This window comes from Mustela putorius, unplaced genomic scaffold (genome assembly GCF_011764305.1).
Source record: "Mustela putorius furo isolate JIRA1106 unplaced genomic scaffold, ASM1176430v1.1 tig00003927_pilon_pilon_pilon, whole genome shotgun sequence".
NCBI classification, from domain to species: Eukaryota; Metazoa; Chordata; class Mammalia; order Carnivora; family Mustelidae; genus Mustela; species Mustela putorius.
Genome location: NW_025422072.1, coordinates 6,753,805 through 6,779,187, shown reverse-complemented (window position 1 = coordinate 6,779,187; position 25,383 = coordinate 6,753,805). Strand labels below are relative to the sequence as shown.

The 25,383-nt window shown below is 34.6% G+C and overlaps 1 protein-coding gene across 1 annotated transcript in view; it reads right to left on the bottom strand.

The window, feature by feature from the left end:
* The window catches only part of LOC101670523 (eyes shut homolog), an 858,786-nt gene that overhangs the window by 208,541 nt on the left and 624,862 nt on the right, over window positions 1-25,383 (bottom strand). Inside the window, 1 exon segment of the mRNA XM_045069380.1 lies at window positions 14,180-14,379. Coding sequence (XP_044925315.1) covers window positions 14,180-14,379 — 200 coding nt within the window.

Sequence of the window (25,383 nt, the reverse complement as noted above, 5' to 3'; positions counted from 1 at the left end):
TGAAATGCTTCTGAAAATCCATTCTGTATCCAAGTCACATAATAAGTTATTGATATTTTGTCCCATAATGGAAAACTGTGCTTTTTATGTAGAAGCAATTATCCTAGGAATCCATTCAAAGACTCAAATTTATATAGGGCTACTGGCATGGGACATTCATTAAAAGACACACAGGCTTCCAATGAAAGGAATCATAGAATAAATAGTGAGGAAAGAGATATCTGACTGGTCGTTTTCCCAGTGAGTTGTTTTCCCATTACTCCCAGGAAGGAGAGACTAGCAGTGCATTTTTAAAAGCTCATTAAAGACATAACGTGAGACATGCCAGCAGGGTTAGGAGACAGAAGTTAGAGATTTGGTAGGGCAATCAACCCTTTAAAAGAAGAGATTTAATGTGACCCCAAGTTATCTGATACCAAATTGAATTTCAGGTTCTGAAAATACTAGGGACCCACCCTATTCCCCTTAAGTTCCATGGAGAAATGGCACAACTACGGAAGCAGATAGCAGCCTGATACACACAGATGGTACCTTCTGAGGTGTCCAAACTGCCAATTCTGGCCAAGTGTTGCAAAGCCAAGTTAAGCTGCAAAGAGTAGGATTGTTTCTTCTCAAATTAATGATGTAGACTTGACTTTGAATATATTTACTAAAAAAAAGAGTACTTTACCTGCCTATCCTACATTCCTTTTAAGCCTAAGATATTTTCATGTGACTCCAGGTTATGTGAGAAATGCCAAGACACATTAATGAAATTCATATTATATCATCCTAGGATTTGAGGCTTGGCGCGCACTTATATTTTAATTTAGAAAAACTAAGCAATTCTTTTTTTTTTTTAAGTTTTATTTATTTTAGTAATCTCTACACCCCACATGGAGCTTGAACTCACAATCTCAAGATAGAGAGCTGCATGCTTTTCTGACTGAGCCAGTCAGGTGTTCCAAGTAATTAGTATTTCTTACACTGGGATATGGTGAGGGATGATTCATGCCACTTACACTTTCATTGTCAATACTCTCCATGATAGTCACAAACGTAACTGCTTCTCCAAAGCACTGCAGGATTTCAAACAAGGAGAAAAATCTGACGGGAGTTTAGTTCCTAGTGCCTAGCAAATCCTAATTAGGTTGGTCAACATCAGCCAGTTCCACCTTCCAAATACCAAATGTTGTGATACATGCTGTGTAGGGAAGCAAGCAATTGGCCAAAAGAAAGAAGTACTAGGATCAGATGCAAGAAAAGAAAACAAAGTGAACCTGGCAATAAGAACAGCCTTATTCTTCAAGAGTACAGGTTAGTAAGATTAATTTTATTAAGGGATAGGACATTGAAGTAATAGCCAGAATTGGCAAAAACATCTATTAATCTTCATAAATGAATCCCAGTTTAAAGATCTTAAATTTATATTCAAAGCCACATTGCAGCCCCCAAATTTATCTAAATATATTTTCATGAACTTGTGAGTTTGGAATTAAATGAATGATTTTTTCAAGAAATACGATCTGGCAAAGGAATAGAAAAATATGATGATCAGTGACATCTATGGGCATTGCTGTTCTCCCAAGGCATGCTTATATTGTGCTTCTAAAGAGTGATAAAAATGGTATATTTAACATTTCATATAGTAACATCTTGCATGGTTGACCAATTGTAGGAGATAAAGCTTATCTATATTTTTTTCTCTGAACGTAAGTTTGTATTTAGAGAACTAGCATAAATCTTATAAATCATAAAATACAAATTATAAGAATATGCTTTTATATTCTAAATACAATTTTGAAAAGACATTTAAAATGTGCTTAAAGTTCAGTACCTGCATATAAGTGCTTGCATTTTCTAATTTTCCATATAAATCTTAAATAAGTGATAGACATGAGATCTCTAAACCCATAAATGTAGACTGTCTATTCATGTTGCCAAGAAGCCAGATGGCATTCAAACTTTCAAAAAAAAAGAGCTTTTCCAATACCCATGTAACACCTGCCCACTTTATTTATTAGATACTCAAAAGAGATACTAAGAATGGGATTTAATACCTTATACATTATATATAACTTATGAATAAACTAATGATATATATGCATATTATTAAAATTATTCTTTCATTCAATATAATTTTAGTGATATTAAATAATATATAATAAATATTAGAGTACCCAAACTAAAAAGTAGATCACTTATTTTAGGTTAATTTCCTTAAAGGATCAAAGGGAAATCTTGCCACATGTACGTATGTCAGCATTGTCGTATACAGTAAGTAATTAATTTGTACTATTACAAAAGCCTGTAATGCATCAATTTTATTTTTTTCTCCATTAATTTTATAAATTCTGACTTTATGAACTCACACATCCCTACAGATTTTAAGGGTCTCCATTTTCTTATGTACAGATATATTGAAATGTAGTTAATAGCATGATACTCAGTTTTAATACATCAGCATATGAGGTTTTGAGATACTAAAGAATAAATTTAAAAACAAAGTATTTACAGATCAACAGTTCTTTCCATATGTTTTAAGTACTTTTATTTAATTTCCTGAAAAATTATTAGATTATTTTAATTAAATAACAGAAGAGGAAGAAAGTATACGTGAGAGAATAGGTCCTAATTCTAAAATTTATTATGTCTCTAGGTCAACAGAAGATTCACTCTGTCTAGCTCTTTTATATCATTTAAGTTAAAAGGCTTTGGGCTAACAATTCATTCTGAAAAAGCCACAGAACTACCACAGAGGCAGGAGAATCTAAGATCTATTCCCCCTTGGACTAAAGATAATGATTATCACATAAATGGTCATGATATTTTTACATTTGAATCCATATAAACAACAATGCCTAAAAAATGTAGAGCCTTCCTGAACCTTCTATTCCCACATTCAACCAATATTAAAATCTTTGATTTTTACCTCCCAAATCTCTTTCAACCCTACCCATTTTCTCCCTTTTCATGGTCTTTTTGTGGACTCACATCACCCTTATCTAGGTCACTTAAGTACTTGGTACTTTATTTCCTTAGCCAAATAAATAGTTCCCAAAGTTACTTCTCTAAAATTTGACCACTTAACTCCTGCCTTACAAGCATTTAAAGGACTTTCTCTTGTTATTTACAGATTAAGTCCAAAGTCCTACAATTCATATTTTTAACTTAAATGACAATGAAATCTTTATAATCCAGCCACATCTTCAGGCTATTTCACTTTTCCTTGCTTCATGTTTTTTTTCTTCTGCTTTTGTTATGAAATATATCAGTGTGATGTGCTCCTCCTTTAAGGTGGAAGTCAAAGGATACCTCCTTTGAAAGCCTTAAAGAGTCCATCAAAACTGAGTAGGTAACTTTTTACTGCATTTTCCCACTGAAGATTATTATGTATTTGTAGTATGTTGCTCTTACACACTCTGTTATATTTATTTTTACAGATTTCCTTAATAAACTGCGAACTTATTCATTTAAGATACATATTTATCCCTAAACCTATATGCCAGGTCAGAAATACTTAATAAGTGTTTGTTATATAAACAGATGAGCTAGTTAATTTTTAAAAAAGATATTTATGTAGAGTGAGTAGGTTATATATAACACAATATAATGCTATTCTGAAAATATGTGATCAATATATATAAAAACAAAGTGAATTCCTTTCTATGGCTAAAGTACTGGAGGATATTAATAGTTCTCTAATTTTGTACACTCTCTCTCACATACACACTCACAAACACATACATATACACACAATTTGTTTCTGTCTCTTCTTCCCACACAAATAGTTGCACTGATAATTCGATTTAAACTACTTATAAGATAATCTTCAAAAATCTCACTAGTAGGTTTATAGTTCTCCCAGATTTAAAATATTTGAGAGAAGCTTGGAAAACTTTTATGGGTAAGGAAAAATCATGCTATTAAATTTGGAAGGCAAGAAGACTTTTCAGCCATATAAATTGGTCTACAAAAGGTATTGCTAAGGAACTAAAGCATGCTGTAAACGCACTGATGCCCTGACCTGTAGAGATACAGTTAATTCCACTGACAATAAAAAGTATGAGCAATTTTTTTTTCTTTCCTTACTGCCCAATGTCTTTGATGAAAAAGTACTGTCAAACTAGACTGCAGAATATGGCATTAAAGTTTAATTCTGTCCAATCAGGTAGGCAGAGATCAAATTCTGACACTGTTTATTATTGTGGAAGAGAGAACTTTCTGAAAACTCTTTTAAACCATCGCAGCAAACCAAAATTATTATAATCGCCAAGAGAAAACATTTTCAGCTTTAATTTTTTCTTCATTGTTTAAAATATCTGTGTAAGTATAGTGTAGAATATAATCAGAAAATTTGTTCGTTCTTTGTTTTTGTTTCTTTTTTTTTTTCCCCAGAGCAAGCATTTTATTTTTATTTCAAAGTTCAACCTTATTAATCCCAAAGATACCTGGTCAAGCTTTTGCATAAACACTCTTACATATTTGGTAATCCTGTAAATTCATTGCATTAACAACAGAAAAATAAAATAGTAAGTGATTTTTTGAATAATCATATATTTGCTTAAAATTTGCATTTGGCAAATTTTCATACAGTTAGTTTCCAATACAGGACAAGCACTGAACCTTAAAATAAACAAATATACATTTGAAAAAAAATAGTGTTAAACTGTTATTTTATCTGCTGATAAACAGAAATTAAAAATCACATCATTCTAAGAGGAATTAGTAAATGATGTATACACTGAAAAAAGGTATTCTTTTTGATATTTTATTTTCTATTGAAGTATAATTAATGTACAGTATAATATTAGTTTCAGGTATATAATGTAATTAGTCAACAATTCTATACATTTCTCAGTGCCCATCAAGGTAAGGGTACTCTTACACTCCTTTACCTATTTCACCTATCCCCCACCCACTTCCTTTGGGCACTGCCAGTTTGTTTTCCATATTTAAGAGTCTTTTTTTTGCTCATATCTTCTTTTGTTTGTTTGTTTTGTTTCTTAAATTCCACATATGAGTGAAATCATATGAAGCTTTGAGATTCCAACCTCAAGGATATTGTTTTGTACAGTAGTTTTTCAAGAATTACTTACTGAATTAAATTGCCTAAAAATTAGCATTACATGAAATTCATGTCTTTCTCAATTCTAATCTTTTGAAATTAAATGAATATTTGCCTGAAAGATATAGCAATCACCAACTTTCTGTATAATTTTATGAGTAGATCATTAATGTTATTTTATTTTCTATATGTGGTAATAAACTAAAATGACCTTCACTATGTCCCCTAGAGGAATAAAAATCTACATAAAACTTAATTTTGTGAAATATAGCAAACCTTATGTGTGTTTTATAGAGTCAAATTTATCATATTGAATAAAGAGAGTTTGTCACTAATATAAATTTTTTAAAAGAACTATTTATTTATTTGACAGAGACAGAGATCACAAGTAGGCAGAGAGGCAGAGAGAGAGAAATGGGGAAGCAGGCTCCCTGCTGAGCAGAGAGCTCATTGCGGAGCTGGATCCCAGGACCCTGAGAGCATGACCTGAGTCGAAGGCAGAGTCTTAACACACTGCCCTAAATTTTCTTTTTAACACATGAACTTTTGGGGGGCGGTTTACTGTCATATTTGGTGTGTTTGACATTGTTTTGGGTCTAAAATAATACAAATTTATCTTTTAAAAATAGTGATTTGGTTATGAATTACTGTCAGATATTTTGAAAGGCAAACTACAATATAAATGCTAACCATTGATCATATAGCTGTACTTACTTACATATGGAATGACAAAGAACATGTATATCACAATAGCACTAAACAGAGAAGAAAGTACATGCATTATATTCAAACTCAATTTCAAAGGTTATGAAAAGGTTGAAAATATGCTGATATTAATGTAATTCTATCTTAGTAGTACGATGTTGATTTAGTGAAATTATATTTAAAAGTGATTGAATATACTTATAGTTTGAAGATCTGTAATTCATGTTAAAAACACAGTGGTTAAAGTAAATAGAAAAATATTCCCTGCTCATGAATTGGATGAAATATTATCAATATATTTTGGAAGAAACAGTTATCAGTTACTGAATTCTTAAAAGAGGAATGGAAATAAATCTCTAAACCAAATATTTTGCAGTTACTTGAGGAAAATACAGAATAAAGATCCAACAGTTTTATCTTAGTAATGAAAATGAGATGTGTCCTCATCCCCACTCTCTTGGCCCTGGCCTGTGTTATACAATTCTGCAGGCAACTCTTAGGTCAGTAAAGAGAGGTAACATGAAAAATCATGAGCTCTAGAGAGTATCCAAGAATATTTACTAACTATATTAGCATTTGTGTTTGTTTATTCCCATCTTTCTGTGCTTTGAAATAACTCCAATCTATATGCTCCTGTAAAAGGCAAGCAAATTCCAGGCTAAAGTCAACACCAAACAAGCAGGGTCAATCCATTCTCTGTCAATCTACAGATTTAATGCAATCCACATGAAAATACCAATAACATTTTCCATAGAACTAGAACAAATTAACACTAAAATTTGTATGGAACCATAAAGAACCTTAAATAGCCAAAGCAACCTTGAAAAATAAGAACAAAGCCGGAGACAATTACGACGCCAAATTTTAAGATATACTATACTGCTATAGCAATCAGGACGGTATAGCACTGGCACAAAAAATAGACACACAGATAATGGGACAAAATAGATAGCCCAGAAATAAACCACACTTATATAGTTAATTAATTAATCTACAACAAAGGAGACAAGAATATACAATGAGGAAAAGACAGTTTCTTCAACAAATCATACTGGGAAAACTGGACAGCTACATGCAAAATAAGGAAATGGAACCATTCTCTTATACTATACACATAAATAAACTCAAAATGGATTAAATACCTAAATATGAGTCCTGAAAACTTAAAGCTCCCGGAATAAAACAATGGCAATAATTTCTTTGACATTAAAACATTTTTCTAGATAGCTCTCCTCAGGCAAGGGAAACAAAAGCATATTAAACTATTGAGACTACACCAAAATAAAAAGCTTTTTCATAGCAAAGGAAACCATCAACAAATGACAAGTCAACCTATCAAATGAGAGAAGACATTTGCAAATGATATATCCAATAAAGGGTTAATATCCAAAATATATAAAGAACTTTTACAGCAAAAGACCAAAGAACCCCACAAATAATCCAATTAAAAATGTGCAGAGGAGGGACGCCTGGGTGGCTCAGTTGGTTAAGCAGCTGCCTTCAGCTCAGGTCATGATCCCAGCGTCCTGGGATCGAGTCCCACATCGGGCTCCTTGCTCAGCGGGGAGCCTGCTTCTCCCTCTGCCTCTGCCTGCCATTCTGTCTGCCTGTGCTCGCTCTCTCCCCATCTCTCTCTCTGATAAATAAATAAAATCTTTAAAAAAAAAAATGTGCAGAGGACACAAGTAGACATTTTTCCAAAGAAGCACAAATGGACAGCAGATACATGAAAAGATGCTCAACATCACTAATAATGAGGGAAATGCCAATCAAAACCACAAATGAGATGCACAAGGGTGCACTGTTGGTGGGAATGCAAATTGGTGCAGCCACTGTGGAAGACAGTATGGAGGTTCCTCAGAAAATAAAAAAACAGAAATACTACATGATCCAGTAATTCTACTACTGGGTATCTATCTACCCAAGGAAACCACAAACATTAATTCAATAAGATATATGCAACCCTGTGTTCATCATGTTCATCATGGCATTATTTGTAAATTTGATTTTTGATTCTTAGTCAAAGTTTTATTTTTTGGAGAGTAAACAAAATCAGAAGTTGTTAGAGGATTACATAGTCCATCTGATATTTCCAAAAACATAAACTCTATGTAATGGAAAACCACGTAAGTATGACTGTTAAAATACAGATGTTTTATTCCAAGTTATAAAATGAATTTACTTGTAGCAAAAGTGATTGATGATTGTTGAAAATAAGTTACTATAGATCAATACTCTTACCCTGCATACTTCATAAGTTATGTACCACCTCTGATTTTTCTATCCAAGCACAGAAAGAAATAGCATCTATCTTTCCTGGGATGACGGGATTCATGACAGGATTCAGGAAAGCTTCCATATCTCAGATATTTGATTTAACAATATGTTACAGTTGCTTAGATCTTATAATTAAACATTTATTAGTTTTTCCTGACTTTCTTGAATATTTTTTAAAAGGAAAAATACCAATGTGAGTAATCAAATATTTTTACCTCTTTTAATATAATACATATAGTAGTACAAACTAATTACACTCAGTTCATGGCAGAAAGTGTAATGAAGCTTAGGTGAATGAGAAGGGCAACAATATAAAGCACTGCAAGACTATGGAGGCAATGATGAAGATGAAATGAACTTGGAGGAAATATCAAAGTGAGGGGACATTTCCAACAGGATGGCGGGAGAGTTGTGGCAGATAGAAAGGGACTCAGAGGGCGCCGGGTGGCTCAGTGGGTTAAGCCACTGCCTTCTGCTCAGGTCATGATCTCAGGGTCCTGGGATCGAGTCCCGCATCGGGCTCTCTGTTCAGCAGGGAGCCTGCTTCCCCCCCCCTCTCTCTCTGACTGCCTCTCTCTTCGTCTACTTGTGATTTCTCTCTGTCAAATAAATATAAAATCTTAAAAAAAAAAGAAAGAAAGAAAGGGACTCGGAAAACCCAAAAGTAAAGGACACCAAGGGAAGAAACTGTCTGGAATAGGATTTCACACATTAAAAACAAAAACAAGTATCTTTGTGTCTCAGTGCTTTGTTTTATAAATTATGTGCTATATTCTTTATAATCTACATGGTGCCATAGAAAAAAGTTATGTATAATGTTTTTACTTATTACTATAGCCCTCTGCCATGTGATTCTAATTTGGATTTTAGTGTAATTTTAACATAGTTTTTATGGTTTAATAAAGCTTGCACACATTAAAATGCTATTAAACTGTTACACATGGTTAATAATACTTACGGACTTCTGAAAGCAGCCATTATTAAACTGAACAAAGTCATTAATGTCTCTAAACTTTGTACCAAGATATAAACTACAAAAGAGATGTTAACCATATCTACAGAATAGTCATGGCATCTGACTGTATATATATTTTTCTTTTTTACTATATGTATGTTTTTTTTGTATTAGTACTCTAACAAAAATTAAAAAAATAAAAGAAAACAAACCTCACTGTATTCTGGAATTGACCTTCTTCCTGATCATGACTTTGAAGCCAACTGACATTACAAAACTCCTATGCTTTTGGTCCTTCATCTATGTACTAACCAGATTATCATAGGCAATCTCTATAACCTTCTGCAGTCCAAAAATTCAATGTGTTAGTCACCCTAAAACTCAGTGTGCTAGTAAGAAATAACCATTTGAGTTTAGGACTAGAAATACAATCATAATTATTAAATTTGCTGAACAAAAGGTTATTTTCATTTATTTTAAATAACAAATAATGGAAAAGATTTTTTTTTAAAGATTTTATTTATTTATCAGAGACAGAGAGGGGGAGAGAGCAAGCACAGGCAGACAGAATGGCAGGCAGAGGCAGAGGGAGAAGCAGGCTCCCTGCTGAGCAAGGAGCCTGATGTGGGACTCGATCCCAGGACGCTGGGATCATGACCGGAGCCGAAGGCAGCTGCTTAACCCACTGAGCCACCCAGGCGTCCCAATGGAAAAGATTTTTAAAATTTATCAAATATTGACCATATTTTTATTTTCAACATTCATATTATTAATTTAATATGTTTCAGTGGGCAATATAAATGAACTCACTCGTGAGTTTGAGTTGCTGAACACATATTGTTAAAAATAAATTTAAGTATTTGAAATGTCCTGTCATGTCTCAAGAAAGGATCTAAGGTATGATTATAAAATTGTCTTTAAAATATGGTTGAATTACTTAAACATTATGTTCCTTGGAACCTAATAGACCAGTTATTTTTCCTAATTAAAACTAATCCTAGTTTATTTTGCTTAAAATGGTTAACTGATTTATGTCAGTATTCAAAGCAATATTATGGACATAATTCATTTTACAGACAAATATACAGTCATGAAGACACGAGCTACATATCACTGGCTTATTCATTTTACCATTTTCAAGGAGCATATTCTGAAAGGTCAGACTTCAGTACATCCTTTTTTTTCCTTTTCTCTTTTTTTTCTATTTAAGGATGACCTATTCCTTTCAAAATTTAGCTACAATCAAGAAGCTTAAAAAATAAATACTAGCAGGGAAATACAAATCAAAACCACAATGAGATATCACCTCACACCAGTCAGAATGGCTAAAATCAACAAGTCAGGAAATGACAGATGCTGGCGAGGATGCGGAGAAAGGGGAACCCTCCTACACTGTTGGTGGGAATGCAAGCTGGTGCAGCCACTCTGGAAAACAGCATGGAGGTTCCTCAAAATGTTGAAAATAGAACTGCCCTATGACCCAGCAATTGCACTATTGGGTATTTACCCTAAAGATACAAATGTAGTGATCCAAAGGGGCACATGCACCCGAATGTTTATAGCAGCAATGTCCACAATAGCCAAACTATGGAAAGAACCTAGATGTCCATCAACAGATGAATGGATCAAGAAGATGTGGTATATATACACAATGGAATACTATGCAGCCATCAAAAGAAATGAAATCTTGTCATTTGCAACAACATGGATGGAACTAGAGCGTATCATGCTTAGCGAAATAAGTCAAGCAGAGAAAGACAACTATCATATGATCTCCCTGATATGAGGAAGTGGTGATGCAACATGGAGGCTTAAGTGGGTAGAAGAAGAATAAATGAAACAAGATGGGATTGGGAGGGAGACAAACCATAAGTGACTCTTAATCTCACAAAACAAACTGAGGGTTGCCAGGGGGAGGGGGTTTGGGAGAAGGGGGTGGGATTATGGACATTGGGGAGGGTATGTGATTTGGTGAGTGCTGTGAAGTGTGTAAACCTGGTGATTCACAGACCTGTACCCCTGGGGATAAAAATATATGTTTATAAAAAAATAAAAAATTAAGATTAAAAAAAAAAGAAAAAAGAAAAAAAAATAAATACTAGCTACACTTTCTTTTTTAAGATTTTATTTTTAAGTAATCTTTACATCTAACACAGGGTTTGAATTAACAACCCCAAGATCAAGGGTTGCATCCTCTACCGACTGAGTGAGCCAGGTATCCTAATACCTAGCTATTCTTAAAATGTATCATTTTTCTACTTATAAAGTAACTTAAATGAATCAGATGTATTCATGAGAAAAAATCAGAGATCACCAAAGTATAAATCTGACACACCTCAGACCTAGTGAAGCCCAATACTCAATGTCTGGGGAATAAAATGGAGATATTTAAATGGGTCCACATATGCTTATCAATTTCTCCCTGTATCTAAGTCACCTTACCACATATAGTTAAAGTACTTTCTCAGGTATGCCACTGTATTAATACATGCTTTTACTCCACTGCTTTAACTGGGCAAGGCTATTATTTAAAACAGTCTTGTAGACACAAAAATAATTCAATAAAGAAGAATCTGGTTAATAGAGTTGGAATATAAAAGTGGTCATACGAGACATCTGTGTAAACAGCAATAAAGATCAATAAAACAGGCATAAAAATGTTAGTAACTGAGACTCTGAGTGAACTTAAAAAATTATGTAACAAAAAGTGAGCCAAGTTATTGGCACTTGAAGAAAAATGAATTAAAATAAATTACTTTGTAAACAGAAAATAACATGGTTTGCTAAGTGGGCATTAAATTTACAATGGAAAAAATCCCAGCTACTTAAAAAAGTCCATATGCATTGAAAAGTAAGAGAAAATATATAATATTCTCCCAAGGAAAAAATTTATAAACCAGATAAAAAAGGGTGAGAAGTAAGTAAGATTCGTATAGTTGTTGTTGTTGTTGTTTTTAAATCAGTATAGCTTTTATTTCATCTTTAAAATATCACAAATAAATCTGAAACATCATCTGGCTTCAGGAGTCATACAATTTTTAAAAAATATTTTATTTATTTTAGAGACAGAGAAAGAGAGAGAGAGATAGCACAAGCAAGAGGGACAGAGGGAGAGGGAGAGAGAATCTCAAGCAGACTCCTTGCTGAGTGTGGAGCCTGACAAAGGCTCTTTCCCAAGTCCCTGAAATCAGGACCTGAGCAGAAACCAAGAGTTGAATGCTTATCCGACTGTACCACGTAGGTGCCCCAGGTTTCAATATAATTTTTTTTAAAGAAAGAAAAATGATTATTTTATTATGGTTTAAATAAATATATCAGAGGTTAATCCTTAATCCACACACAAATATATGATTTAACTTGCAAAATATTCCATCCCATGAGTTTTCTTTTGTTAATAAACATCTTGAGAATAATGCTAACCTGGCACCAGCACCAATGACTACTCACAGTCGCTGTACGAGTCCCTTAGAAACTGAAACTCCTAAGGCATTTAAATTTACTATTCCCAGACTTTCAGGAGCTTTCAGGCATATTGAATCAACAGTGAAAATTTTGAAAACAGACAACTCTTATATAAATGAAGTCGGAATAACCTTGTAGCTTTAATGGTGGCCTATACTTGTTCCTGGGAGATAAGCCAGGAAAAGAAGCAAGCCTCTTCAGTCTAAATTCCTTTGACTTCATGCTTTAAGAAAGGTCAGCTTAGCTAGCCCATGATTAACATCCCCTAAAAGGAAGATTTATAGAGTAGCTTTTACAGTTCTTGAATTAACAAGGTTGTAAAAACACATATTTTAGTTTTAGTTTCACTTCTTTCTTTCTTTTTTTATTGAACTGAATGAGTTTCCATGAATGGAACCTTGATTTATAACATCATATTCATTGGAAATAAATGTTCAACTTACCGTTGTTGACTTATCCAGGCACTGATTAGGTTATAACCAAGAGGGTCGTTGCAGTGGTCAAGCAGTCATATTTATGATATTTTATGTAATTACAGTTGATAGTAGAAACATATTTACTTTCTATATTTAATCAAACCACCAGAGTAAAACAAGCAAAATTCAAGCTTAGAAATACAAAATACAGCAGAGACAATACAACACACGCACACACTACAAATAAAAATGGCATGTTAAGCAATATGTAATAGAGAATAACTGTGTAATAATAATAAGTTAACACTGCATATGCTAAATGAAGCAATAATAATGTTGGGACTATGTGAAATTATCATCTATGTGTGCATTACCAGAGATATGCCTAAATAATGTGATAAAGGAAGCAAAATAGACAAGAGGACAAAAACCACTGTAGGTATTGAACAAAGAAAATAATGGTGGTGGAAATATTAAATGTAATGCAACATATATTAATAATTTAAAAAGGAAATAGTTGACAAAATATAGAAATAATAGAAACACTCTACCACTAAATAATTATGTGCCAAAACACACAAAGTATTTCAACCTTTCAATAATTTAAGATATTTAGAAGAAATACAGTTGTTCACAGATTTTAACTCGATATTAGGCTCTCGAAAATCAGACTGAAATAGTAGAGGTAAACTATCTTTTTAAATATGTGGTTTTAATTGATATTTTACAGATTGAACAGGTAATGGCTATGTTTTCAAATGACCAGCCAATTATATATTACATAAAGAATAAAGGTAATGAAGATTCATCTCCTAAGAATTTTTAAAAGATACCTTAAATAGTAGTTGGTTCAAAAATACAGTGATGCATAAATTTATTTTTATAAATCTTAGTAAATGAAAAATTTTCAGTTGTTAAGATCTTAGAATTATAAGGAGAGCAGGAAGACGAATGAATCTCTATAAGAAGTATATTATAAATATGAATGATCTATTTATCATTCATGTGTTGTAATATTTAAGAAAAGGAATAGGAATTCAATTTTGGGACAGATAGGTGATATGAAGCAATTATAAAATGAGAGAAGATTAAATTTGGAAGTCCAACATGGGATTTATATGAATATATGGCATTTGGAAAAAACATAAAAATAATGCTTTCTTAGAATTGTTGGGTTAAAATTTGTGATTTAACTTTCTTTAAGATGAAAACTTACTTAAAAACTTAGTATCTACTTTTCAGACTGCATCACTACTCAGATGTTTATATGCTTTCCTAAATATATATTTGGTTAATCATGGGTAAATAAATACTGACCTGCAGTAAAACCTGTGTCCAGATCCATCAACACAAATCCATCCATTAAGCCAGAGGACCAAATTCAGTTCAGACTCAGCATGACTGTCAATATTTATTTCACAATATGCACCAGTGTATCCACTTGGGCAAATCCAAGTAAAGTCATGGACTGATTTCTCACAGGAGTCTTCTTTTATGCAAGCAATTGATGTGCAGTTCTAAATTAAGAAAGAGAGAATCAAATTTGATTACTAGTGGTATGACTAACAATTTTATTAAAATTATACTTTATTTAAAATTTTCTGAGAAGTCAATATGCAAGTTTATTTTATATTCCCTTCCCTAGTAACTGAAATGTTTCTAGTAATAAATGATTTTTATTTCTTATCACCAGAAATACTTTGTTAAGTGTTTCAAGTGTCAGAAAAAAAAAAAACCCTTTTTTAAAAAAAAACTTTTTTAGACTTTACTAAAACATGTATAATGGCAGTGAACACCTACCCCCCTAAACACCCTAATAATGGTGCTAATGCAAATCCTATGTGTATAATATCAGGAATTCACTAACCCTTAAGTATACATATAAAATACATTGTATGTATAGATGCCATATTTTCTTCCTTTCTTTTTTTTTATTTTTAATGTTATGTTAGTCACCGTACTGTATATGTCATTAGTTTTTGATGTAGTGTTCCAAGATTCATTGTTTACATATAACACCCAGGGCTCCCATGCAATACGTGCCCTCCTTAATGCCCATCATCAAGCTAACCCATCGCCCTGCCCCCTCCCATCTAAAACCCTCAGTTTGTTTCTTGGAGTCCAGTTTCTCATGGTTCGTCTCCCCCACTGATTTCTCTCCCTTCATTTTCCCCTTCCTTCTAACGTCCTCCATGCTATTCCTTATGTTCCACAAGTAAATGAAACCCTATGATAATCGACTTTCTCTACTTGACATATTTCACTCAGCATAATCTCCTCCAGTCCCATCCATGTTGATGCAAAAGTTGGGTATTCATCATTTCTGATGGCTGAGTGATATTTCATTATATATATGTAGACCACATCTTCTTTATCCATTTGTCTGTTGAAGGGCATCTTGGCTCTTTCCAGTTTGGTTATTGTGGCCATTGCTGCTATGAACATTGGGGTACAGATGGCCCTTCTTTTCACTACATCTATATCTTTAGGGTAAATACCCAGTAGTGTAATTGCATGGCCATAGGATAGCTCTATTTTTAATTTCTTAAGGAATCTCCACACTGTTTTCCAAAGTGGTTGCACCAACTTGCATTCCCACCAATACTGTAAGAGAGTTCCCCCTTTCGCCATATCCTCTTCAACATTTGTTGCTCCTGGCCATGTTAATTTTGGCCATTCTACTTGGTGTAAGGTTGTATCTCAGGGTGGTTTTGATTTGAATCTCTCTGATGGCTAATGATGATGAACATTTTTTCACGTGTCTGTTAGCCATTTGTATGTCTCCTTTGAGAAGTCTGTTCATGTCTTCTGCCCATTTTTTTTGACATGATTATCTGTTTTGTGTGTGTTGAGTTTGAGGAGTTCTTCATAGATCTTGAATATCAGCCCTTTGTCTGTAGTGTCATTTGCAAATATCTTCTCCCATTCCTCTTTGTTTTGTTGACTGTTTCCTTTGCTGTGTAGAAGCTTTTGATCCTGACAAAGTCCCAAAAGTTCATTTTCATTTTTTTGTTTCCTTTTCCTTTAGAGATGTGTCTTGAAGTTGCCAGGGCCAATGTTGAAGAGGTTACTGCTTATGTTCTCCTCTAGGATTCTGATGGACTCCTGTCACACTGAGGTCTTTCGTCCATTTAGGGTTTATCTTTGTGTATGGTGTAAGAGAATGGTTGAGTTTCATTTTTCTGTACACAGCTGTCCAATTTTCCCAACAACATTTATTGAAGAGACTCTCTTTCCACTGTGTATTTTTTCCTGCTTTGTTGAAGATTCTTTGGCAATAGAGTTGGGGGTCCATATATGGGTTCTCTACTATGTTCCATTGGTCTATGTCTGTTTTTGTGCTAGTTTCATGCTGTCCTGGTGATCACAGCTTTGTAATAAAGCTTGCAATCAGGCAACATGATGCCTCCTGCTTTGTTTTTCTTTTTCAACATTTACTTGGCGATTTGGGGTCTCTTCTGGTTCCATACAAATTTTAGGATCTTTGTTGCAGCACTTTGGAAAATGCTGATGGTATTTTGATCGGGATAGCATTGAAAGTATAGATTGCCCTGGGAAGCAAAGACATTTTGACAATGTTTGTTCTTCTGATCCATGAGCATGGAATGTTTTCCCATCTTTTTGTGTCTTCAATTTCTTTGATGAGTGTTCTGTAGTTTCTGGAGTATAGATCTTCTACCATTTTAGTTAGGTTTATTCCAAGGTATTTTATGGTTTTTGGTGCCACTGTAAATGGAATTCATTCTGTAATTTCTCTTTCTATAGTTTTATTGTTATTATATAAGAAAGCAACTGTTTTCTCTGTATTAATTTTGTATCCTGCCACATTACTGAATTGCTGTCTGAGTTCTAGTAATTTTGGGGTGGAGCCTTGGGTTTTCCACATGAATTATCCTGTCATCTGTGAAGAGAAAGAGTTTGACTTCTTCTTTGCCAACTTGAATACCTTTTATTTTTTATTTATTTTTGTTGTTGTTGTCTGATTGTTGTTGCTAGGACTTCTAGTACTATGATGAACAATAGTGGCAAGAGTAGGCATCCTTGTCATGTTCCTGATCTTAAAGGAAAGTCTCTCAGCTTTTCCGCATTGAGAATGATATTTGCTGTAGGTTTTTCAGAGATGGATATTATGAAATTGAGGAATGGTCTCTCTATCCTTATACTCTGAAGAGTTTCAATCAGAAAGGATGCTATATTTTGTCAGATGCTTTTTCTGCATCAATTGAAAAGACCATGTGGTTCTCCTCTCTTCTATTATTAATTTGTTCTGTCACACTGATTGATATGTGAATGTTTAATCACCCTTGCCTCCCAGGGATAAATCCCACCTTGTTATGGTGGATAACTTTTTAAGGTACTGTTGGATCTTACTAGCTAGGATCTTGTTGAGAATCTTGGCATCCATATTTTTCAGGGATATTGGTCTGAAATTCTCCTTTTTGATGGAGTCTTTGGCTGGTTTGGGGATCAAGATAATGCTGGCCTCATAGAAAGAGTCTGGAAGTTTTCCTTCTGTTTCTATTTTTTGAAACAGTGTCAGGAGAATAGGAATTATTTCTTCTTTGAATGTTTGGGAGAATTCCCCAGGGAATCCATCAGGTCCTGGACTCTTGTTTTTTGGGAGATTTTTGATCACTGCTTCAATCTCATTACTAGTTATTGGTCTATTCAGGTGGTCAATTTCTTCCTGTTTCAGTCTTAGAAGTTCATAGGTTTCCAGGAATGCATTCTTTTCTTCTAGGTTGCTTAACTTATTGGCATATAGCTGTTGAAAATAATTTCTGATAATTGTTTCTATTTCCTTGGTGTTAGCTGTGATCTCTCCCCTCTCATTCATCATTTTATTAATTTGGGTCCTTTCTCTTTTCTTTTGGATTAGTCTGGTCAGTGGTTTATCTATCTTATTAATTCTTTCAAAGAACAAGATTCCAGATTCATTGATGTGTTCTACTGTATCTCTGCTTTCTAATTCATTGATCTCTGCTCTAATCTTAATCATTTCCCTTATCATGCATGGCGTAGGCTTAATGTGTTGTTGATTCTCCAGTTCTTTAAGATGTAAAGAGAGTTTGTTTATTGGTTTTTTGTTTTGTTTTGTCTTGTTTTTATTTTTGTTTTTGAGTAGTAAGGCTTGAATGGCTATATATTCCCCCTTAGGATTGCCTTTGCCATATCCCATAGGTTTTGAATCAATGGGTCTTCATTCTTATTGGTTTCCATGAATTGTTTAAGTTCTTTGATTTCCTGAGTGACCCAAACTTTGTTGAGAAAGATGGTCTTTACTTCCAAGTGTTTGAATTTCTTCCAATCTTTTTCTTGTGATGGAATTCCTATTTCAAAGCATGTGGTCTGAGAATATGCAGGGAATAATGTCAATCTTTTGGTATCAGTTTAGACTTGACTTGTGACCAAGTATGTGGTCTATTCTGGAGAAAGTTCCATGTGTGCTCAAGAAGAATGGTTGTTCTGTTTTTTGTTTGTTTGTTTGTTTTTTTAAGGTGGAATGTTCTGTGTATATCTATGAGGTCCATCTAGTTCATTCTGCCATTCAAGGTTCTTGTTTCTTCATTGATACTCTGCTTAGTTTATCTGTCTGTTGCTGAGAGTGTAGTGTTAAGATCCCCTACAATGAACATATTATTATCAATATGTCTCCTAATTTTGGTTAATAGTTGGCTTATGTAGTTGGCTGTTCTCATGTTGGGGGCATATATATTTACAATTGTTAGATCTTTTTGTTGGATAGACCCTTTAAGAATGTTATAGTGTCTTTCTGTATCTTTAACTACAGTCTTTAGCTTAAAATCTAAATTGTCTGATATGAGAATTTCTACCTCAGCTTTCTTTTGTGGTCAGTTGGCTTGAAAGATAGTTCTCCATCCCTTCATGTCAGTCTGGATGGATCTTAAGGTTCAAAATGCATCTCTTGTAGATGCATATGGATGGGTCCTGTCTTTTTATCCAATCTGCAACCCTGTGCCATTTTATTTATGCTGTTCACGTTGAGAGTGATTATTGACAGATAAGATTTTATTGTCATCATGCTGCCTGTGAAGTCCTTGTTTCTATGGATTGTCTCCATATATCTTTGTTTTGTATCACTCTTGTGGTATTTCTCCTTTTAGAGAAATACTCCCCCCAATATTTCTTGCAAGGTCAGCTTAATGGTCACATATTCTTTCAGTTTCTGCTGGTCCTGGAAGCTTCTTATCTCTCCATCTATTCTGAATGGCAGCCTTGCCAGATAAAGAATTCTTGGCTCCATGTTCTTCTTATTAGTGCTCTGAATATGTCTTGTCAGCCAAATCTGGCTTTTCAGGTCTCTGTGGACAGGTCTGACATTATTCTGATATTCTTCCCTCTGTACATAAGGAATCTCTTCCCCTTCTTGCCCTAAAAATGGTTTCCTTGGTTCTATGATTCACGAGTTTCACTACCACATGCCTGGGGTTTGGTCTATCCTCACTGATCTTGGGGAGTGTCCTCTCTGCCTCTAGGATATGATTGCTTGTTTCATTTTCCATTTCATACTGGGAGATTAGGGAAATTTTCAATTAGGATTTTGTCAAATATATCTTCTAGTCCTCTCTCTATCTGAACCCCCTCAGGGATCCCAATAATTCTGACATTGGAACGTTTCATGGCATCATTTATTTCTCTAATTCTGTTTTCATGGATTCTAAGCTGTTTGTTCCAGACCTCCTCCTGATCCTTCTCTTCTATCATTTTGTTTTCTAGATTGCTAATTCAATCTCCTGCCTCATTTACCCTGTCAGAATATCTGAATTAGATTGGATCTCATTGATAGCATTTTTAAGTTCTGCCAGATTTTCTCTCACTTTTGCCCTTAGAGAATCTATGTTGCCATTGATAGTTTTCTCCAACCTGACTATTGTCTTCATAACTACTACCCTGAAGTCTATTTCTGATATCTTGCTTAGATCCCTATGCAGTAGATCTGCTGAAAAGGTCATTGTCTCTGGTCTTTTCTTTGTTGGGAATCCCTCCTCCTTATCACTTTGTTGAGTTGTGGTTGAGGGGATGTATAGGTGAAAATATCAACCACTATCCAGGCAAGGTGCATCCTGGGAAGTGTGGGCACAAATGGAAGTCACCATCAAAAAGAAAGAAGAAAAAAACAAACAAAAACAGCCAAAATGAGCCCTGAAAGTAAGATTTATAAAGTACAAAACAAAAACAAACAAAAACACCAAGAAAAGAGAAAAAAAACTCAAAATGAGCACACAGAATAAGATTTATAAAGTATAAAAACAAAAACAAACAGAAAGACAGACAGAAGAAAAAGGAAAAAAAAAACAAAAAACATAAAACCACAAAATAAAAAAAGGGGGGTGATGGGAAGGTGGTTATAATCCCTTGATGTGAGTGAGGAAGGGTATTTCAGTTCTTCCTGGGTGTATATATTGTTGTTTTTATTAGAGGGCTCAACTTTCCAGAGATACAGGGAAATTAAAACTGGTCTATATATAAAGGTAGTATTGAATAGGGAAAAAGAACTACATTGAAGCTTATATCTATATATATGTAAACAAAAGTAAAAGAGAAAAAGCTATATGTATGAAAAAGTTCAAGTTGAAAAGTTACTATGGAATATATTGTATTAAACTTCTAGTTGAAATGGTAAGTAGGTAAAAAAAAAAAAAGAATCATGAGAAAGAATTTTTAAAAAAGAGGGAAAGAAAAAAGTATCTAAGAAATATAAAGGCTATGAGGCAATACTGGGAGCTTAATATACTGTTTTCTCCTGGTCAACACCAGGAAACCCTGGTTCCTGTAAAACCCCAACGGTTTTACAGTTTTATGGGGTCCTTATGGTTGTTTTCCTCTTGTTCTTTTGGATTGTCTTCTGGGGGAGAGGCTTGCATTGTTTTTCAGTCAGTCCTGCTTGGGTGGAGTTGCCCTGTGGGCTATCAAGGGGGCTGGGCTTCATGGAAACCAGTTTTTTAGGTTTTTGTTCTCTGGAGGTTTTTGTTCTCTGGCAACTTTCATGCCTTTTTGGAGGGTCAGACCAAAGTAAACTGTCACATCCAGACCTCCACCTCAGAGAGAAGCTGCACTCTGCTCTTCTTTGAATGGTCCAGAACACAGAGATGCCCTCCTCTGCAAACTCCGTTGAACACCAGAACCTCCCACGGGGCATTCACGGCACCCCCCAGCCACTCTCTCAGTGGTTGTCTGAGGCCCCCGCTTGTCTCTGTACCCCTGTGCCACCAAAACCATGAGGGATACTGGTCTGGGAGAGCCTGGTCCCAGTTGCTGCTGCCATTCCAGGATCACTGACTGAAGTCCATGCCAGGTCCTCTCAGTCCTGTTGGAGGCAGCAGCTGTGGTAGCAGCTGCTGCTACCAGCCCCAGGAACTGCTGATTTGAGCCCACCCTGGGTGCCCTTAGCTCCCTGCAGCAGTGGAGGTAGTGGAGGTGGCTGTGTTGGCTGTGGCAGCCCAGCCCCAGGGACTGCTGACTCAAGCCCATGCCAGGTCCTCTCAGGTGCAGTTAGGTTGTAGCTGCATGGGACCATGGGCTTAGGTCCACACCTGTAGCACCCGGTCTCAGCTATTGTCCATTAAGTCCCTTTGTTCTGTTTGAGTGCTTTTATCAGTCTCTTCCATCTCGCAGTCACGGGTCTCCAAGCTATTGCTGGTCCCCAAGCACAGGGCACTTTTGCACTGGGGCATTACTTTCCAATGGCTTGCTTCTGGTGGCTCCCTCCTCCTTCTGTTTATCCTCTGATATCTGTCCATACACTCCCAACTCCTTTGTACCTCTGCACTGATCATCCTCTGCCCCCAAAGAAATCCAGAAGTGTAGAATCTTGTATCTCAGTCTGATTTCATGGGTGTTCAGAGTTCTCTGGTAGATATCTGGCTCAATTCAGGGGAGCGCTTGAAATAGGGTCCCCTACTCCTCTGCCATCTTGCCTAGATGCCACAGTTTCTTTACCCAACCATTGGGTGATGAACAGAGATTGTTTCTGTACCTTGGCTATTGTTAATAATGTTGCAGTAAACATGGAACTACAGATATGGCTTCAAGGTAATGGTTTAATTTCCTTTGACTATTTAATCAGAAGTGTGATTACTGGATTGTTTGGTAGTTATTTTAATTTTTTGAGGAAGCTCCATAGTGTTTTCCATAGTGATTACCAATTTACATTGCCCCCATGACTGTACATTTGGGTTTCCTTTTTTCCACATCCTTGCCAACATCTGTTATTCTCTTGTGCTTCTGCTAACAGACATCCTAACAGGCATGGGACAAATATCTCGCTGTGGTTTTGATTTACATTTTCCTGATGATTAGTTATGTTCATCACCGAATATTTATTGGTCATTTGTATAGCTTCACTGTAAAAATGTCTATTCAAGCCTTCTGCCCATTTTTTAAATTGAGTTTGGGGTTTTTGTTTGTTTTGCTATTAAGTTGCATGAGTTCCTTATATATTTTGGATATTAATATCTTATTATATATGTGATTTGTGAATATTTTCTCCCATCCCCTAGGTAGCTTTTCATTTTGCTAATGGTTTCCTTTGCTATTCAGAAGCCTTTTAAGTTTTATGTAGGTCTTTTTATTTTTTGCTTTCTTTGCTTTTGCCTTTGGTGTCAAACCCAAAAAATGATTGCTAAGATTAAATACCAAGGAGCTTACCAGCTATGTCTTCTTCTAGTTTTAAGGTTTCAGGTCTTACATTCAAGTCTCTAATCCATTTTGAGCTGGTTTCATGATGATGTAAGAAAGAAGTCCAGAGTCATTATTTTGCATGTGGCTATCAGTTTTTCCAACATCATTTATTGAAGATACTGTCCTTTCCTCAATCCTTTGTCATAAATTAATACCCTATTTGCATAGATTTATGGGCTCTTTATTATGTTCCATTATTCCATATTTCTGTTTTTATGCCAAACCAAACTCTTTGATTACTACAGCTTTAAATATAGATTAAAATCAGAAAGTGTAATACCTCCAGTTCCATTTTCCTTTCTCAAGACTGCTTTGGCTGTTTGGAGTCCTTTGTGATTACATATAAATATTAAGATTTTTTTTTTAGTTCTATGGAAAATACCTTTGGAATTTTGATAAGGGTGGTATTAAATCTAATTGGATATAAATTGTATATAAATATATATAAATATATTCATATCTACATTTATATTTAATTATGTATTATATATAAATATAAAAATTTATATAAACATAAATTGGATATAAATCCCTTTAGGAAGTATGGACATTTAAATAATATTAATTCTTCCATCCAAGAATAAGAAATATCTTTTGTTTCTTTCTTTCCATTTTTTTGGTAACTTCTTTAATCATCTTTTATCAATATTTTATAGTGTTAAGTATACAGATCTTTCACCTCCTACTTGGTCAAGGTTATTCCTAAATATTTTATTCTTTTTGGTGTTATAAATGGGATTTTTTTCTTAATTTCTCTATTAGTTCATTGCTGGTGTATAGAAATGCAGCTGTTTTTTTTGTACTAGCATGTCTCTGCTAACAACTTAACTTTGAATATATATATAAAAGCTCTAGATTTATATATTCTTAAAATTTGGGATGCTAGGTGTGGGGTCTAAACCCACTATTTCTCAGGGAGAAGCTAGAAGTTAGGGATTTCTTCCTGAATGTATAGCACTTTGCAAGAGTGGGATTTATGGTGAGAGTCTGTCTCAAACTTTCTGACCTATTCCATTGTGAGAATTTTCTCAGTTGCACAATGTATAGTAGTTTCTGGATTTCTCCCAAGGGAAACAGCTGCATGCATTGTTTTGCACACTCAGCACATCCACAGCAAGAGGGAAAGTCAAGTGCCTCATATGTTACCATTTTGGTCCACAGTTTTATTGTGTGTCTGATCAGAATCTTTTAATTAGCCACTTTTCCCAACTATCCAAATTTGTGTCTAGTATTTCTTCATCCTATAGTCCCAGAAATACAGGGAATTTGTGGAGTCAAAGGAACTTAGATAATATCTGTATTACTTTTGAAGCATTTGAGTATTTTTATACTTGTCTACTACTTTTACCCACTTATTAAATAAATGGTATTTTGGTATTTTATTTATTGTTGGTGCATTTATGTGTAAAATGGCAATAATTTCATCCACTTCATACAGGTTCCCATGAGAATTAAATAAAATAAATATAAAGTAATTAGCCCTGTTCCTGGGACCTAACAGCTGCTCAGTAAATGTTATCTTATTTCCCTTTATACTATGATGGTCAAGGGCCTTGCCAGCCTCTATCTCAGCCATTCAACTAGAACAGAAAATGAGTTTTTTAGTATATTTAGTGTCTACCATATCATGCCATATGCTCTTAAGTTTATATTTTATTTTTTAAAGATTTGTATTTATTTATTTGACAGACAGAGATTACAAGTAGGCAGAGAGACAGGCGGGGGTGGGGGGAGCAGACTCCCTGCTGAGCAGAGAGCCCAATGCAGGGCTCAATCCCAGGACTCTGGGATCATTTTTTTTTTTTAATATTTTATTTATTTATTTGGCAGACAGAGATCAGAAGTAGGCAGAGAGGCAGGCAGAGAGAGAGGAGGAAGCAGGCTCCCTGGCGAGCAGAGAGCCTGATGTGGGGCTCGATCCCTAGACACCGGGATCATGACCTGAGCTAAAGGCAGAGGCTTTAACCCACTGAGCCACCCAGGCACCCCAAGGACCCTGGGATAATTACCTGAGCTGAAGGCAGAGGCTTTAACCCACTGAGCCACCCAGGTACCCCAAATTTTTATTTTAGATATTACATATGTGCTTATATTCTGGAAAACACAAAGCATGGTGCTTTAAACAAGGTATGACATCATTTTTCAAGGTAATGTTAAGGTTTGCAACATATAATTATGAGAAATAATTTATGGAATTTTATGACATCACTAGTAAACCATTTTTGTATACTCTTAACATGTTGTCTACACAATATTTGTTAATGGATATACAAAAATATGAATCATTTGCACTCTGGATTCTAAGTTACTAAATCTTCAAGGATAATTACATATATAAACATGAGATTTATTTTTACATTTTAATCTATAAAGTGATATTTTTAAAGCTATGGATGATTGACATTTATGCTTATAAACAGTGACTTTTAAGAAATTTTAACATAATAATAAAAACTCACACTGAAAAGGCTAATGTGAAGCCACTGCATTCATATCATTTATCACAGGAAAAATTAAGGATTTGTCAAAATCACCAGAGAGTTTAATTAGTATCCTTTTCAATAAGAAATGGATTGTACCCTTGACTATAAAACTCAAGTCATGCTATGCTTCGAACCCAGATGGTGATCTTTTACACTCACCCAAGTGATACAGTTAAACGTATGTTTTTATAAATGAATGCCATTTGGATATTTGTTCTACCTTTGCTGAAATTGTAAACTCCTTAAGGATAACCAAGGGCACTGAGTAGACTTAGTGCAGGTACTGCAGTTATTTTCGTGGAATGTAAATGCAGAATTCCATAGGGAATGACATGG